At 44.9% G+C, this 13,909-nt stretch overlaps 1 protein-coding gene across 5 annotated transcripts in view; it reads right to left on the reverse strand.

Moving 5' to 3' along the window:
- Positions 1 to 13,909, reverse strand: part of RASGRP2 (RAS guanyl releasing protein 2) — a 232,704-nt gene that overhangs the window by 99,965 nt on the left and 118,830 nt on the right. For all 5 annotated transcript variants that reach the window (XM_069208004.1, XM_069208002.1, XM_069208003.1 and 2 more), the window contains one exon: positions 11,244 to 11,417. In XM_069208004.1, the coding sequence (XP_069064105.1) occupies positions 11,244 to 11,417 (174 nt within the window). The remainder of the gene's footprint in view (positions 1 to 11,243; positions 11,418 to 13,909) is intronic.

Here is a 13,909-nt window from a genome sequence, read left to right on the forward strand (position 1 = left end):
ATACAGCAATAGATAGCTGTCATTGGGATAAAGCCAGGGTTGTTAACACTAAACATGCCAGATGAGCTTACAATAGAGGGAAAACATGCAGTTCTCAAAAAGGTAGGGAAGATGCAAGGCTAAAATTAAGTCCTATCACATGAAGAGCGAACAAAGCCTCAAGCTAAATATCACACATGAGTGAAGATTGCTACGAGCTGTAAAAAAGACAGACAGATGTGGGATATTTGAAACACCCGAGGCTACAAACAAAAAACCTAGAGGAGGCAATGAAAACAAAAGCGATAAAATGAAGACTGAAAGGTTGAGTGAAGAGTTGAGTGTGGGAACCTGGCCCTTTATGTGGTATATCAATAACTAGATATAACATGTAAAGTGTCCGGCGGTTCCCATATAGTGGACAGGGGCTTGCTGTGCAATCCCAAAGTGCTCTATTAGTAGGTAGTGTGGTCAAACAGCTTTAGGCTTAACACGGAGGAGTGCAAGACATCTACAAATATCGACAATAGTCAATAAATGAAACGCACGTATATATGTTTCAGGATCAGAGAAAAATTGTTCAGGTAAGTACGTTTTTAAATAGGAATTCTTTTTACTTTAAAGAGCTCTGCAATGTTATCCCATGGAAGGAGGAACAAGTTCTACAAATAGGTAAAGTACAGCGACTTACAAGACCAATCTCCAGGAGTTAAGGTGAGTGGCAGGCAAGGTCCAAGGCAGCACCAGCAGTACGGGGTGGCCGTATGCAGGCTGCAAAACAGCGTTGGGTGCCCAATGCATTTCAACAGAGATTGGTCACTGCGAAAAGAGGCTGCAAGCTCTGGCTAGGAAGCCAGTCAGGCTGCACCAACAGCAGGGCTCAGGCCTCGCAATGCTTGGGCACAGGTTAGGCACCTTTGGGTCCTCTTCTCCATGGGTCTGGGGCAACGGGTGCTTTGGTGTCAGATTTTCCTTACCAGAGCGGCTGCGGCAGAGGGGGCGCTGCATGCAGAGGCTGCAGGTGTCGACTGCGAGTCCAGGAGGATGAAACCATAATGGACTCAGACTCTGGAGGGCTGGGGAACCTTGTTGGCACCAGTGGCCTACTTCAACTCAAGCTGGAGTCAACGGGTGCAATGGTAGCTTCAGCTGTCAGGTTTTGGCAGATCCAGAGGCTTCAGAGTCCTTTCTTTGCAGTTTGGAGGAGAACAGGTCTGCTATTCACAGGTCTTGAGTCTTTATTGAAGGCAGGCAGTCCTCCCAGGTTTCTGGAGTCACAGCTGTAGGACAAGTTGACTTTCGTTCAGATTTCAACGAGGGATGCAGACAGGCCGGTGGGGTTGGTGACAGGTCAGCTGCTTTTCTAGTCTTCTTCTTTGTGGCTCTTCAGTGTCCTTGGTCTTCCTAGGTTGTCAGGATCTGCATCTCTGGTGAGAGGGGCTCCTCTAAATACTGAGTTTAGGAGTGTTTCGGGGATTGTAGGGTAGTAGCCAATGAGCTACCTGCCTCTGTGGTCACTACACCATCTATATGACCACTTCCTGTGGGAAGTGGACTTAACCCTGAGCCAGAATTCCTAAATCTGCCAACACTAAGATAGATTCTAAAATGTGGGGTCCACATCGGGCAGCTGATCTTGGGGGTGAGACCGATCCGAGAGGAGGGCACACCTCTCTGAATACTAAATTGAATACTAAATTTCCTGCCTCTCCAAGTGCTAAATGGTCCCTGAAGTTGGGGGGGGGCATCTCCTGTGTGAGGGAAGCCAGATCTGCATACCAAGGGCGGTGGGCTTCTTTATAGCTCCTTGCCTTGGAATGTAGATTTGCAGGTCATCCTGCTGGGTTGGTATTCAGGGGGCACATATTGGTAAATCCATCACTGGCATCAGTGTGGGTCTATCAATATGAGATGTTTGATACCCAACATCCCTATCTTCAGTGAAGCCATAATGCAGCTGAGGAACTCGTATTGACTAGTATCCAGCACATGCATTTAAAATGGCTTACCAGTCTAGGAATTGACAAGGACATAGCAGTGGCATATCTGCTCTTGCAGATATGCCCTCACATGTAATATAATGCACGTGCCTTTGGGCTGTAAGGCCGCTGTAGGGGTGAGTTACATATATTGCATGCAGTGTTAGGGGACATGGCGCACAGGCCGTGTACCATGTTGTGTTTTCACTTTTGTCTGCACCAAGACAAACAGCCTGCAATGGCAGCTTGTCTTGTGCTTGGTGAGGGGTTCCTTGGGGTGACACAATTTGTGCTGCAGCCCTAGGGGACCCTCTTTAGTACCACAGTCCCTAGGTACCAGGGTACCATTTACTAGGGACTTACAGAGGGTGCTAAAGAATTTGTCAATTGGAGAAACAATGGAATAGTTTTGGGAAAGAGATCTGGCACTGGGGACCTGGTTGGCAGGAACCCAATGCACTTCCAGTCGAAATCACATCAGCGACCAGGTAAAAAGTGGGAGTAACCATTTAAAAAAGAGGCACTTTCCAACACAATGAAAGAGAAAATGAAAAAGCAATAGAAAGAAAAAAGCATGGAAAGACGCAGAGGACAGCAACAAGAGAATAAATGCCAAGGAGGAACAGTAGCAATGAGTTATACAGTAAATCAGAGTGAGATATAGTGATACAAGAAATAATAGACAGAATAGAGGGTAGAATCCAAAATAGGAATGCAGACAAACCAAGACGAGCATGAATGTGAGTGTGAGAGAGAGTTGTCAGTAGTTCTTTTCTCTAAACGGGGAGCCATGGGTATCAAGCACACATAAAGTTATTGTAGGAGGCTGGCCTGGTTTGTAGTGGGTACCTAAGGTACTTACACCTTATACCAGGTCCAGTTATCCCTTATTAGTGAAATGTAGGCAGTGTCTAGCAGCTTAGGCTGTCTAGGGGTAGCTGTAGCAGAACAGCCAAGGCTGAACTAGGAGACATGCAAAGCTCTTGCAATACCACTATAATCACACAGTACTTATACACAATAAAAGACAATACTCAGTGTTACCAAAAATAAGGGTACTTTATTTTAGTGACACAAGGCCAGAAATACTCCTACACAAGGCCAAAAATAGAGGCAGCACTCCTTCTGGAGGTAAGTATTATACATAATATGTACACTAGTAACCAAAATCAGGTAAGTAAACAGTCATAGAATAGTGCAAACAGTGAAAAACACAATAGATTGCAATGGGCCTAGGGGCAACACAAACCATATACTAAAATAGTCAAATGCAAAGCTCGGATTCCCCCCTAGGCAAGTGTAGTGTGTAGAGGGGTGCTGGGAGTGTAAGAAAACACCAAAGCTAAGTAAAGTAACCCACCCCAGAGCCCAGGAACGCAGGAGTAAAGTACAGCAAGTTTCCTCAGAACACACTACAAGTCGTGATGAAGAATTATGCAAGAAAAAAGCAAGTCTGCAAGCAACCAACAATGGATTCCTACACCTGAAGACCTGTGGAGAGAGGAGACCAAGTCCAGAAGTCGATGAAGAGTCCAGGAAGAACGGGAGCCCCTGCCCACCTGGAAGTAGGTGCAAAAGTGGATTCTCTGTTTGGAAGAAAAGTACATAAATACACCAAAGAAGATAGCTGCAGGTTCCTGCTTGGTGCAAGAGATGTCCCACGTCGAGTTGTTGGATGCAGGCTGTTTGCGTCGCTGGATTCTGCCAACAAGCCTTGGTTCACGCAATTATGCGTTTTGGTTCAAAGGGGGGGCTGCCCGGACCCAGGAGGGACCTGGGGGTCTCAACTTGGACCGAGGAGATAGAGGGGGCTCTCAGCACTTCAGAGAGCCCTCAGAAGACCAGGCAGCACCCACGGGCATCCCAGGACACAGGGACAAAGGGGTTGCAAAGAGGGGTCGTCGCAGCACTCACAGGAGGATCCCACGCCGCCGGAGAACAACTCAGAGAGCTGTGCATCGCAGGATGGAGTGCTGGGGATCTGGGCTACACTGTGCATGAAGAACTTTTGGAAGAAATGCACAGAAGCCCAAGGACATGCAGAAGATGCGATGCACAGGGGTACTGTCTGGCACAGGGAGACAAGCTCTTACCTCCACTAAATTTGGACAGCTGGACCTTTGGACAGTCAGGGTCACTTCGGTCCACCACCTGTGTTCCAGGGATCACGCTCGTCGACAGGAGAGGAGTCCCAGAGTACCGGTCGTCGTCACAGAGAGGTGCCTGCTGAAGCAGGGAAGTGACTCCGTCCCTCCACAGGAGATTCTTTCGGTCCTTCTGGTGGAGGGTGAAGACAGGCAGTCTTCAGAGCATGCACACCTTGGAAACTGTTGCAGTTGCTAGCTGGAGCTGAAGTTGCAGGTCACAGTAGCCTTCGTTGATACTTTGTTGCAGTTACAATGGTTCCTGGAGCAGTCTGTGGTTGATCAGACGGTCAGAAGCTGAAGCAGAGGGGTCCTGGTGGAGTCTTGCAAACCGAATCTGAGGAAACACCCAGAGGAGAGACCCTAAATAGCCCTGAAAGGGGATTGGCTACCTACCCAGGTATGCACCTATCAGGAGGGGTCTCTGACCTCACCTGCTGGCACTGGTCACTCAGATGCTCCAAGGGGGTCCCCACACCTTGGAATCCAAGATGCCTAACGCCAGGGTCACTCCCCTGTCCTTTGTCCAGATTCACACCAGAGCAGGGACTGGGGGGGTCCCTGAACTGGTGTTGACTGGATTATGCAAGGAGGGTTCCGTTTGTGCCCTTCAAAGCATTTCCAGAGGCTCTGGGAGGATACCCCTCCCATGCCTGTAACACCTATTTCAAATGGGAGAGGATGTAACACCCTCTCCTAAAGGAAATGCATTGTTCGGCCTTCCTGGGATTGAGCTGCTCAACCCCCAGGAGCGCAGAAACCTGTCTGTGAGGTGGCAGCAGCTGGGGCTGCAGTGTAAACCTGAGAGAGCAGGTTTGGCAATACTGGGGGCCTATAGTGGAGCCCCCAGGGTGCATGGAATTGGCCTTGCAATACCAGATTCCGATTGGAGGATCGATTTCACAATCTTAGACACCTCACATGGCCATATTCAGAGTTGCATTTGTGAAGCTACATATATATATTGACATATATGTAGTGCACGCTTATAATGGCATCCCTGCACTCACGAAGTCTGGGGAATTGGCCCTGGACAACGTGGGGGCACCTTTGCTAGTGCAAGGGTGCCCTCACACACAGTAACTTTGCGCCTAGCCTTCAGTAACTGAAGGTTAGACATATAGGTGACTTATAAGTTACCTGATGCAGTGAAAATGGCTGTGAAATAGTGTGCGCACAATTTCACTCAGGCTGCCATGGCAGTCCTGAGGGAGTGTTATTATGAACTCCTTATGGGTGGCAAAAGAAATGCTGCAGCCCATAAGGATCTCCTGGAACCCCAATGCCCTGGGTACCTAGGTACCATATACTAGGGACTTATAAGGGGGGTCCAGTGTGCCTATTAGAATTGGTTCATGGAGTCACTAAACTATAGTGACAAATCTGGTAAACAGAGAGAGCATAAGCACTGGAGTTCTGGTTAGCAGAACTCCAGTGACACAGTCAAGCACACTGACAACACACATAGGCCACAAACTATGAGCACTGGGGTCCTGGCTAGCAGGATCCAAGTGAGACAGTAAAAACCCACTGGCAAATAGGTCTCAAACTATGAGCACTGGGGTCCTGGCTAGCATGATCCCAGTGAGACAGTAAAGACACACTGATAAACAGGCCAAAAATGGGGGTAACCATGCTAGAAAGAGGCTACTTTCTCACAGTTATAAAATGGCACCTCTTGAAAATAACAAGCAGTAGTAAGGCAGTGTGGGCAGAAGTGATGCCTCCAGTTGTGGCAAGACAGCATTTGTCCCAGGCACTCTAAATCTGAAAACCCATGAGCCCGACCAGCATGTCTAAAACCAGCTGTAGAATGAAAAAGAGTAGCTTGGCGAGTTAACCAATCAAAATGTGGAAATAGGCGCATTCACAGAGTGGAGAGAATCCACTCAGTTCAGGCCGGGCAAACCTTGAGTAAGCGCTGCCATTTTAGACACATATTAATGAAAATAGTGATTTAGATGAGTGAGTTCCTGATGTGACCTAGGACTCCATATCCGTCTGAGATGGTAAAATAATGCAAATAAAAACCTTACTGAAACGTCTGAATCATGGGGATGAGTGTTTCCAAATTCTGGTCTCCCTAGTTGAGCCACTGCTCCTCTTGCTAAAGCCTGAAAGGGCAGAAAGACAGAAGCCATAGTTCAGTTCTCCTCGGCAATCCAAAATGCATTGTAGTCCAAAAAGGGATAAGAAAAAAAGAACTCAGTATATTGGAATACTGTCTCAAACAGGAAGCCATAAGATTCCTATTTATATACGGTGAAGACAGAGACTAAAAGGCAGACTTGGCATTACATCTTGGTGCTATTTTACGTTCTAGACAGTAATTGGCTAACAAGATTCAGAAGCAAACTTGACCACCAATGAGGTTTTTTGCAGAGTGACACAATCAAGTAGGGGGTGCAGTATTTTCCTTGGACACAGTGATACAGGTCAGAGAAGATCAGGAAGCTCCAACTAGGCATGAAAACAGAGGTATACATTGTTCTGCCGCTGGAATTAACATTTTTCTAGCTCTCTGAAGGATTTTAAAGCAAGTAATCAGCCTCCAGAAACCGAAAACTTTAACTCTTTTTCTTGGCAGGAGATCATTGTCACATCCTTCCAGAGATGGCAATACATATAATCTAACGATTAACCATCTTTGAAACGGACCACTGTTCTTCCATCTTGACCTGAGCTTTGTGACCTTTATCTGGCGGCAGAAGGCCCTGATTCTTTTGTAAGGTTTTCTCAGTGCCTATTGCTTTAACTGATACCAGAGCAATTTGGTACTCACTTGCTATGCCCAGGTGTCAACTGCTGTAGAACATACTGCTGTCTCTAGATCATAAAGAGTATTCTCAACAGGTTTAAACCAAGGTTTATTACTTTACAGTCCCCCGGAAAAGAAGATGGTAAAGAGAATTGGTAGATTTCTGGTTTAGTAAGTGTTAATTTGATGAACAAGGTCCCTTTCAATACAGGAACTGAGAGCTGGGGATTTACACATTTCCATAAATCGCGACGTGCTTCAGAGGGCACTGGATGAATAGAGGAAGGATGCTGTGTGTTGGGAGACCTACATGAGGGAAACCCTTTTGTTACATTTGGAAAAAACTTGAAGCAGATTAGCAATTGAGGTTGGATAATTTCTGACATTTGCAAGTTTTACCGGGGGGATATTCCCACGACAGACATCTGCCCACATCTGTCACAATGGCAGTCGTCACTAATATTACATGGGGAAGGAGACACATTTCCAATATCTACAGGGTGCTTATCCTGGGCCGATCACTAACAACCCTAGCAACTCGCGTAAAATGGATGAAAGCTAATGGGACATTCTTCACAGACAGAACAGAACAGAATACCAACATCTAAAAAAAGAGACAAGTAACAGAAGATTTTGTCATTCTCAGTACAAAATTCTCCACCATGTTTTATTCCACAGATACCAAATAAAATATACCCTGCTAGATCACAAGAATGCCTTAGGTGCCACTATGATGGTGACAACATTCTCCATATGATGTGGACATGCCCTTTGGCAGGAGACATTTGTAAACAGGCGGTGGCTTCCTTGAGGAGGGCATTGGAGAACACAATAACACACTCAAAGAATTGCATACTGGGATTGCACCCCTGACAAAAAAGGGAAAAAATCACTACACATCTTTAGGCCTGGCACTACCGATAGTTAAAAGAACAATAATGAATCACTGTTGCAGCAATAGGGCCGCTCCCTGAATATGTGGAGAAAAGATAAGAAAAAAATTACTTGTGGCGGAGGAGTTTCAAATGACTATGGTAAGAAAAGATCAGACTTCCTCACGTGAACCGGGAGGGGGGAGAAATGACAGACACGCTGAACAAGAAGGAAGTGGGATCCATATCTCTACAACGCTCCCCTGATTGGTGGAGAATATTCAGCAGAAGGAAAATGAGAGACCTATTCCGACTCTACCAGAGAAAAAGTTATATTGTTGGATATTCTCTTACCCAAAAATGCTAAGACACCTTGTATACAAAAGCAAACAAAATGTTGTTTCAAAAACATAAAAAAATAAGTGTTTGTAGGATAGCCTTTAAGAGAAAGCACTTGATGTCTGAAAGTCCAGTGTCAGTGGAAGGGTAAAGGTAGGAGGGCTCCCCCAGCCTTATAGAAGGCTCAGGCTATTGTGCTGTGGGCTGTCTTTTCTTAGAGTGCGAGCACGGGAAGAATTCATTGCCTGGCTTGGGATACATTGATTGCTGTTTCAGCACAAACCTTCTCAAAGAATTATCCAAAATACTTTTGGAGGCAGATCACCCTTTTCGGCTGCGAGAGGCATGCATGACGGGATCAGAGGACTGTGCAGGCTGTCCTATCGCCTACATTTCCTCACAGAGACACTCTTTAATCGCCTGGAGTTCCTATGTTTCACAGAGAATCTGTGCCGGGAAAGCTGACCAGACACCATTTATTAGTATGCCAAATAAAACCGTATAAGGCAGAACGAGTACTCCATTAACATTTAGGGACATATGTACGAACACATTTTCCCATAGACACAGAATGAGCAAAACTGCTTGCTACATCTGGCCCTTAATACTAGAACGTGGCATGTATGGAATATCAATGAAGGAATCAAAAACATTATCTTACGTCCTTTCTGCCATATGCGATCATATGTTAAATCACAACGCTGCCTGACATAACTGTCCGGAAGCAAAACTCCTGAGACGAGAAACAAGTTTCTCTCTATGGAAGAAGCAGTCCACAGAACTTCATGAAGACTCTAGAGTTCCATCTTTTGAGAGTTTTCAATGCGTGACTGAAGAAATTCCACAAGTTGCAATGGATTTTGATACTCAAAAACAAATCTCAACCTTGCCATCGCCATGGTGCAGGCAACCAGCCAGATATATGGTGACCAAACAGCAGAGATAAACCTATGCAAATGTGTTGCGCGTAAGAGACTTTAATTGACTTCATATTTTTTAAACCTGTCACAAACTACACCCACCACCAAAATAGGTCTGAGCAGGTGTTTAATTAACGCAAAACAAGCCCTGACAGAAAACAAGAGGGAGGAATACATTTCAGGAGCTGGTATATTAGAAAAAAGCAAACATGTGCATCCAAATTTAATCCGCTTCTTCTGAGTGAAAAACAGGAACTGTTTTGGAAGCAAAGTATGTATTTAGGAGAACACCTGTAGGTCCAGACAATTGCCTTGAACACATCCTTCCACAAGTTACGAATAATACATTGCCTTGATGTGGTGATAAGGCGGATCAATTAGAATCATGAGCAGCAAACGAAACTAAATAAAACAAGGTGGAGACAAAGACCAAAGTAGAGCTGCACCCTCGGTACTCCCTCTCCCTGGAGAGGTACTCTGGTGCCAACAAACCGTGCACTGTAACAGGAGAGGCTCATTACCTGCCTGAGCTGTGGGTGATAGGGTGAGGTGTGGTGTGAATGCAAAGTCCTGTGTCATATATTTTTAGAGACTATAATGTCCCATGTCATATATTTTTAGTGACTGTAATGTCCCATGTCATATATTTTTAGTGACACACTTGGATTTTGACAGAATAGGACCCATTGTTTATCCACTTAATACAACACATACCCAATTCTGGCATGAAAAGGTCTGTTTTGGCAGTGTGCATTGATTGGCACATGTTGTGGGCTCATGGGTTTAAATAAATGGATCTAACAAAAAGCTTTCAGAACACATCTTGGGTCATACACAGGCAAGGTTCCTCCGCTATGGCGGAAGAACATCACCCCCCTGCCAGAAGCTGCAGCTGCAAACCTTTTACTGTAAAACGATAATAAACTATGTTTATTACCATTTTATAGTAAAAGGGGTGGGGCCACGGGCTAAGAGGGGGTGTGCACAGCACTCCCCCTCAGTACACATGTATGTTTGGCCGGCCATCTCGGGCCGGCTAAACACACATGCACAATGGGCGCTCTCCAACTCGACACTGTGTTGCCGGGTTGGAGAGATAAGGCAGAGACTTCCATTTTGCCTCGGAGCGGCTAGGCTGGGCGCTCCAGCCAATGGAACTTGCTGTCATGCTGCCAGCAGCATGACAGCCGCGTTCAGATTGCGCCAAGGGCAGGCTGGAAGCCTGTGCCTGCAGCAGAGGGGCGGCAGTGGCAGGGGCAAGAAAGGTAAGTGTTTTTTTTGATTTTTTATTAATTCCCTGCGCCCCCACCTCTGCACGCTCGCGCCGCCCCTTTAAAGCACCGCAAGGCGCTCCTGGTCATACACATAAATTCACATTTTCCTTTGCTGTTCAAATGCTAGGTCTCCTTTGAAATACTCTCCTTATTTACAGCAGCTCCCATTAGCAGGGACTGCTCTGGCCTGTGATGAGTGACAGCAGCATTCAGAGTGTGAGATGCAGAGGTTGGTGATGTAGTTTGAGGGTTGGTTCTTGTTCCCTAACCCGTAATTAGGGAGATGACTCAGAACTGGGCTGCCATGAACCTAGGGTAGGAACCTGTCTAGGTTAAACTGTTAACTTACAGCATGTTCAAAGGTCAGCGTTGATTCATGACACAGACCTGGTGTTGGAGGTCCCCTAGTGAAGCCCTCGCGTGCCCACCAACCTAATGTCCTCTAGTTGGACTCCATTGCACTATGTCATCATACAGATCCAGGGTACACCATCAGAGAGCTTAGGAGGACAGACAGTCTCAGGGGTTGATGCCCCAAGAGCTTAGGATGAACAGAGTGTCCACTTTTTGGTTCCTGGAGAACCATGACACTGATAAAAGAAATTAATCAGAGGTAACCCGTTTTGAGCTAATTCTGATATCTTAAGAAAGGATGAAAGTGAAAAGAGAATGTTCAAAGTGAAATAACGAAACTGGACAACCATCTTTTGCCCATTTTGGAGACATCTGTGAGGGACACCATGCAGAGCTCAGAGGGCAACGTCTGAAAATTTCACCATCGTTGTAAAACAACAATCTAGACAGTTTCACTTGGCACCATGTAAACCTCGGACTTCGATGTCTGGCCATATAAGATGTCAATTCCAGGACATGCACAAGATGAAGAACTAAGGTTAGCTAGTCCCTTATTTGGGACTCCATAACAGACCTGACTGCAGACATCTCCTTGCTCACACATTCTTATTGCCAGCCACTCACCTGTGCTACCTTCACAAACTGGGTAAGGACTTGGGCACGCTGCTGAGGGGTGGGTTTGCTGAGAATCATGAGCTGAATCCACTGAGAGACACTGTTAAAGAGGGTGATGAACCGCTCCAGAATTGGGTTGTCCACAGTACATCCATGCATGACGAAACTGTGGTAGTCCTGGAACTAGATATGGAGGGAGAAAAGTGGAAAAGTTCAATAAAGAAAGGGTAAGCTTTACAAATTATATATCATATCTTGATTAGGCATGGTAACATTTCCTGCTAGATATGGCATGTCGTCTTGCATTTAACATTATGTCACTTCCCCCAAAGCAATGCACCAACTCGAATTAAAATCATGCCATGTCCTTTTGAAGAGCATACGGTCTCATCCTCATTAAGTACTGTATCAACTCCTAATCAAAAACAGTGTCACTTTTTTAAAGAATATGTGTCATTGTTTTCTCAAAATGTTGGGTTTCCTCCCTGTTGCACATTTCTTTCTCCCTCAGAAATAGTAGTGCTAATTCCTCTTTTAACTTGGTGGAACGCCTCCAAATCAGGGCATGACTTCCTGTCACTATTATATAACTTTAATACAAGCAACTGTTATTTCCTTATGATATATTTGGAATTTTCTAGCACATACTATACAGAAAACAGGGCATCAGTGGCCACATTCAGCCTGGGCTCTGGCGGGATACACAGAGAGTCTAGTCACACCAACACCCAACCTCTTGAACTTTGTGCAAGAATTATAGCAAAACCCAGAGTGATAGGAGCCAAGAAATGTATTCTTCATCATAAACTTGCCAGTTGATTGGTTACTCAATGCGAAATGACTTTCCCCCAAGAAAGGACCAATATGTTATGAATACTGAGCAAGACTTTAAGGTTCATAGAAACTTTTGTCAACATATGTAAAAGCTACTAGCAGGCTCTTTCTTCAAGTCCTTTAAATGAGCACCAGAACACACATTCTTGAAGATGTACAGGTTTTTCTCTGGGTATCCTATGACACAGTGAGCACACTCTGTGAAGGCCGGTCAGAGAGACTTTTTTTAAAGGAATTTGACTGTATATGCAGTTACATAAGATAAATGATGTTAAATTTGCTTAGCATACTTTGACTAAATTGAGTGGTTTGAAAGCTGGCTACGTTTTCAAGGATTGCAGCAGTTTAGGTACCTCTAATGTTAAACTGTATTTATACTGTTAGGCTGTCTCAAAAAACCAAAGGTTGCAGGGAAATTATACAATTTACTCGCACAAAACCACAGAAATTCAGCAGCTTTAGTTACCAGCCCTAACTATAACTTACGCCACTGCAATGCACTGCCTTTGACCACACATATTACATCACTCATGACATGGTCAGTGACATCACTGATGACATCTCAAATATGTACAAATTTATATCCACTTTAATATCTCAAAAACAGCTGAACGGATATCCACCAAATATCCAAAAGCGCAATCTACGTACTGAAACCTACCGTTCTGCCAAATTTGGTGTAATTCCGTCCAGCAGTTCAGGCTGTAGTTGTGTTCACAACTCCTATAGGAATTAATATAGGAAATGCAAGTTTTTTGACACCCTCCCCCACCCTTGACAGATCACCCTGAAACTTTCTGTGCACAACAAGAACCACTGGCACACCTGTTTTTTTAATTTCATGAAGATTCCCCAAACAGTGCCAAAGATATGGGAAAGTCAAAAATGCTTTTACTATGGAAACCTGGCCCCAACTATAATTATAACTGCCAGTAGGTTATATATAGATATATATATATATATACACACACACATCTATCAACACTTTTCTTTGGAGCAGACAAAGGTGTTGATGGATGTTGAAAGTGCTTGCGGTAGTGCTAATACCTGCACCACCTGGGATTTTGTAACTAGCCGGGAACCGCCACTGTGTAACTTTGGATGTCAAATACTCTGTGTGAGGCCTCTGTGTCCGTTTGTGATTGACCGCTGTCAGGCGCAGAGTACCGTGGGCATTGAGGCATGTGGTAAGCAGGGAAACCAATATTATGCTTGGATGACAAACTGCACAATGTATATGGGGCGGAACGGCCTGCCTTACAATAAGCCACCTTGGTTTGCTTGTGTATGAAAATATTTGGGATGTACAGTTTCTTTGCTGCAGAGTTGTAAATTGAGAATTACTAAAGTGATAGCAACATTGAGCGCTAAAGAATTACAGTTACTCACCTATTAGAGGTTTATGGAAATGGATTTGTATGATTTGGCACGATATTGTGTATTTATGGAAACAAATTATATTGAGTTGTGGTCAAGATTTTCACTAGTCAGTCTTTCCTCTCCAATTCAGCCTACATACCAGTTCCTGATAATTTAGAACTCCATCCAGTCATTAAAGGCCAGCCAGACAGCAGAGGGTCTGTAAGATCAGCCCTCTTGTTTCTATAATTGGAAGACCCTGCCAGCTCCAAATAATGACGAGTGGTGTGGAAACCTGAGAGATAATTGGCCAACCCTAATGGGATGGATGCAGACAAGGTTGTGACCTTTACTTCCTAGAAACTGCTAGAGACAGCACACATCCTGGCAATGTTTGTCTTTTTTGACTATTTGTTTCCACCCTGCAAGATGTCATTACAGCCAAAGACCGATAGCAAACTTCACTGTGAGGCCCAAAACGG

Source organism: Pleurodeles waltl, chromosome 9, assembly GCF_031143425.1.
Source record: "Pleurodeles waltl isolate 20211129_DDA chromosome 9, aPleWal1.hap1.20221129, whole genome shotgun sequence".
NCBI lineage: Eukaryota > Metazoa > Chordata > Amphibia > Caudata > Salamandridae > Pleurodeles > Pleurodeles waltl.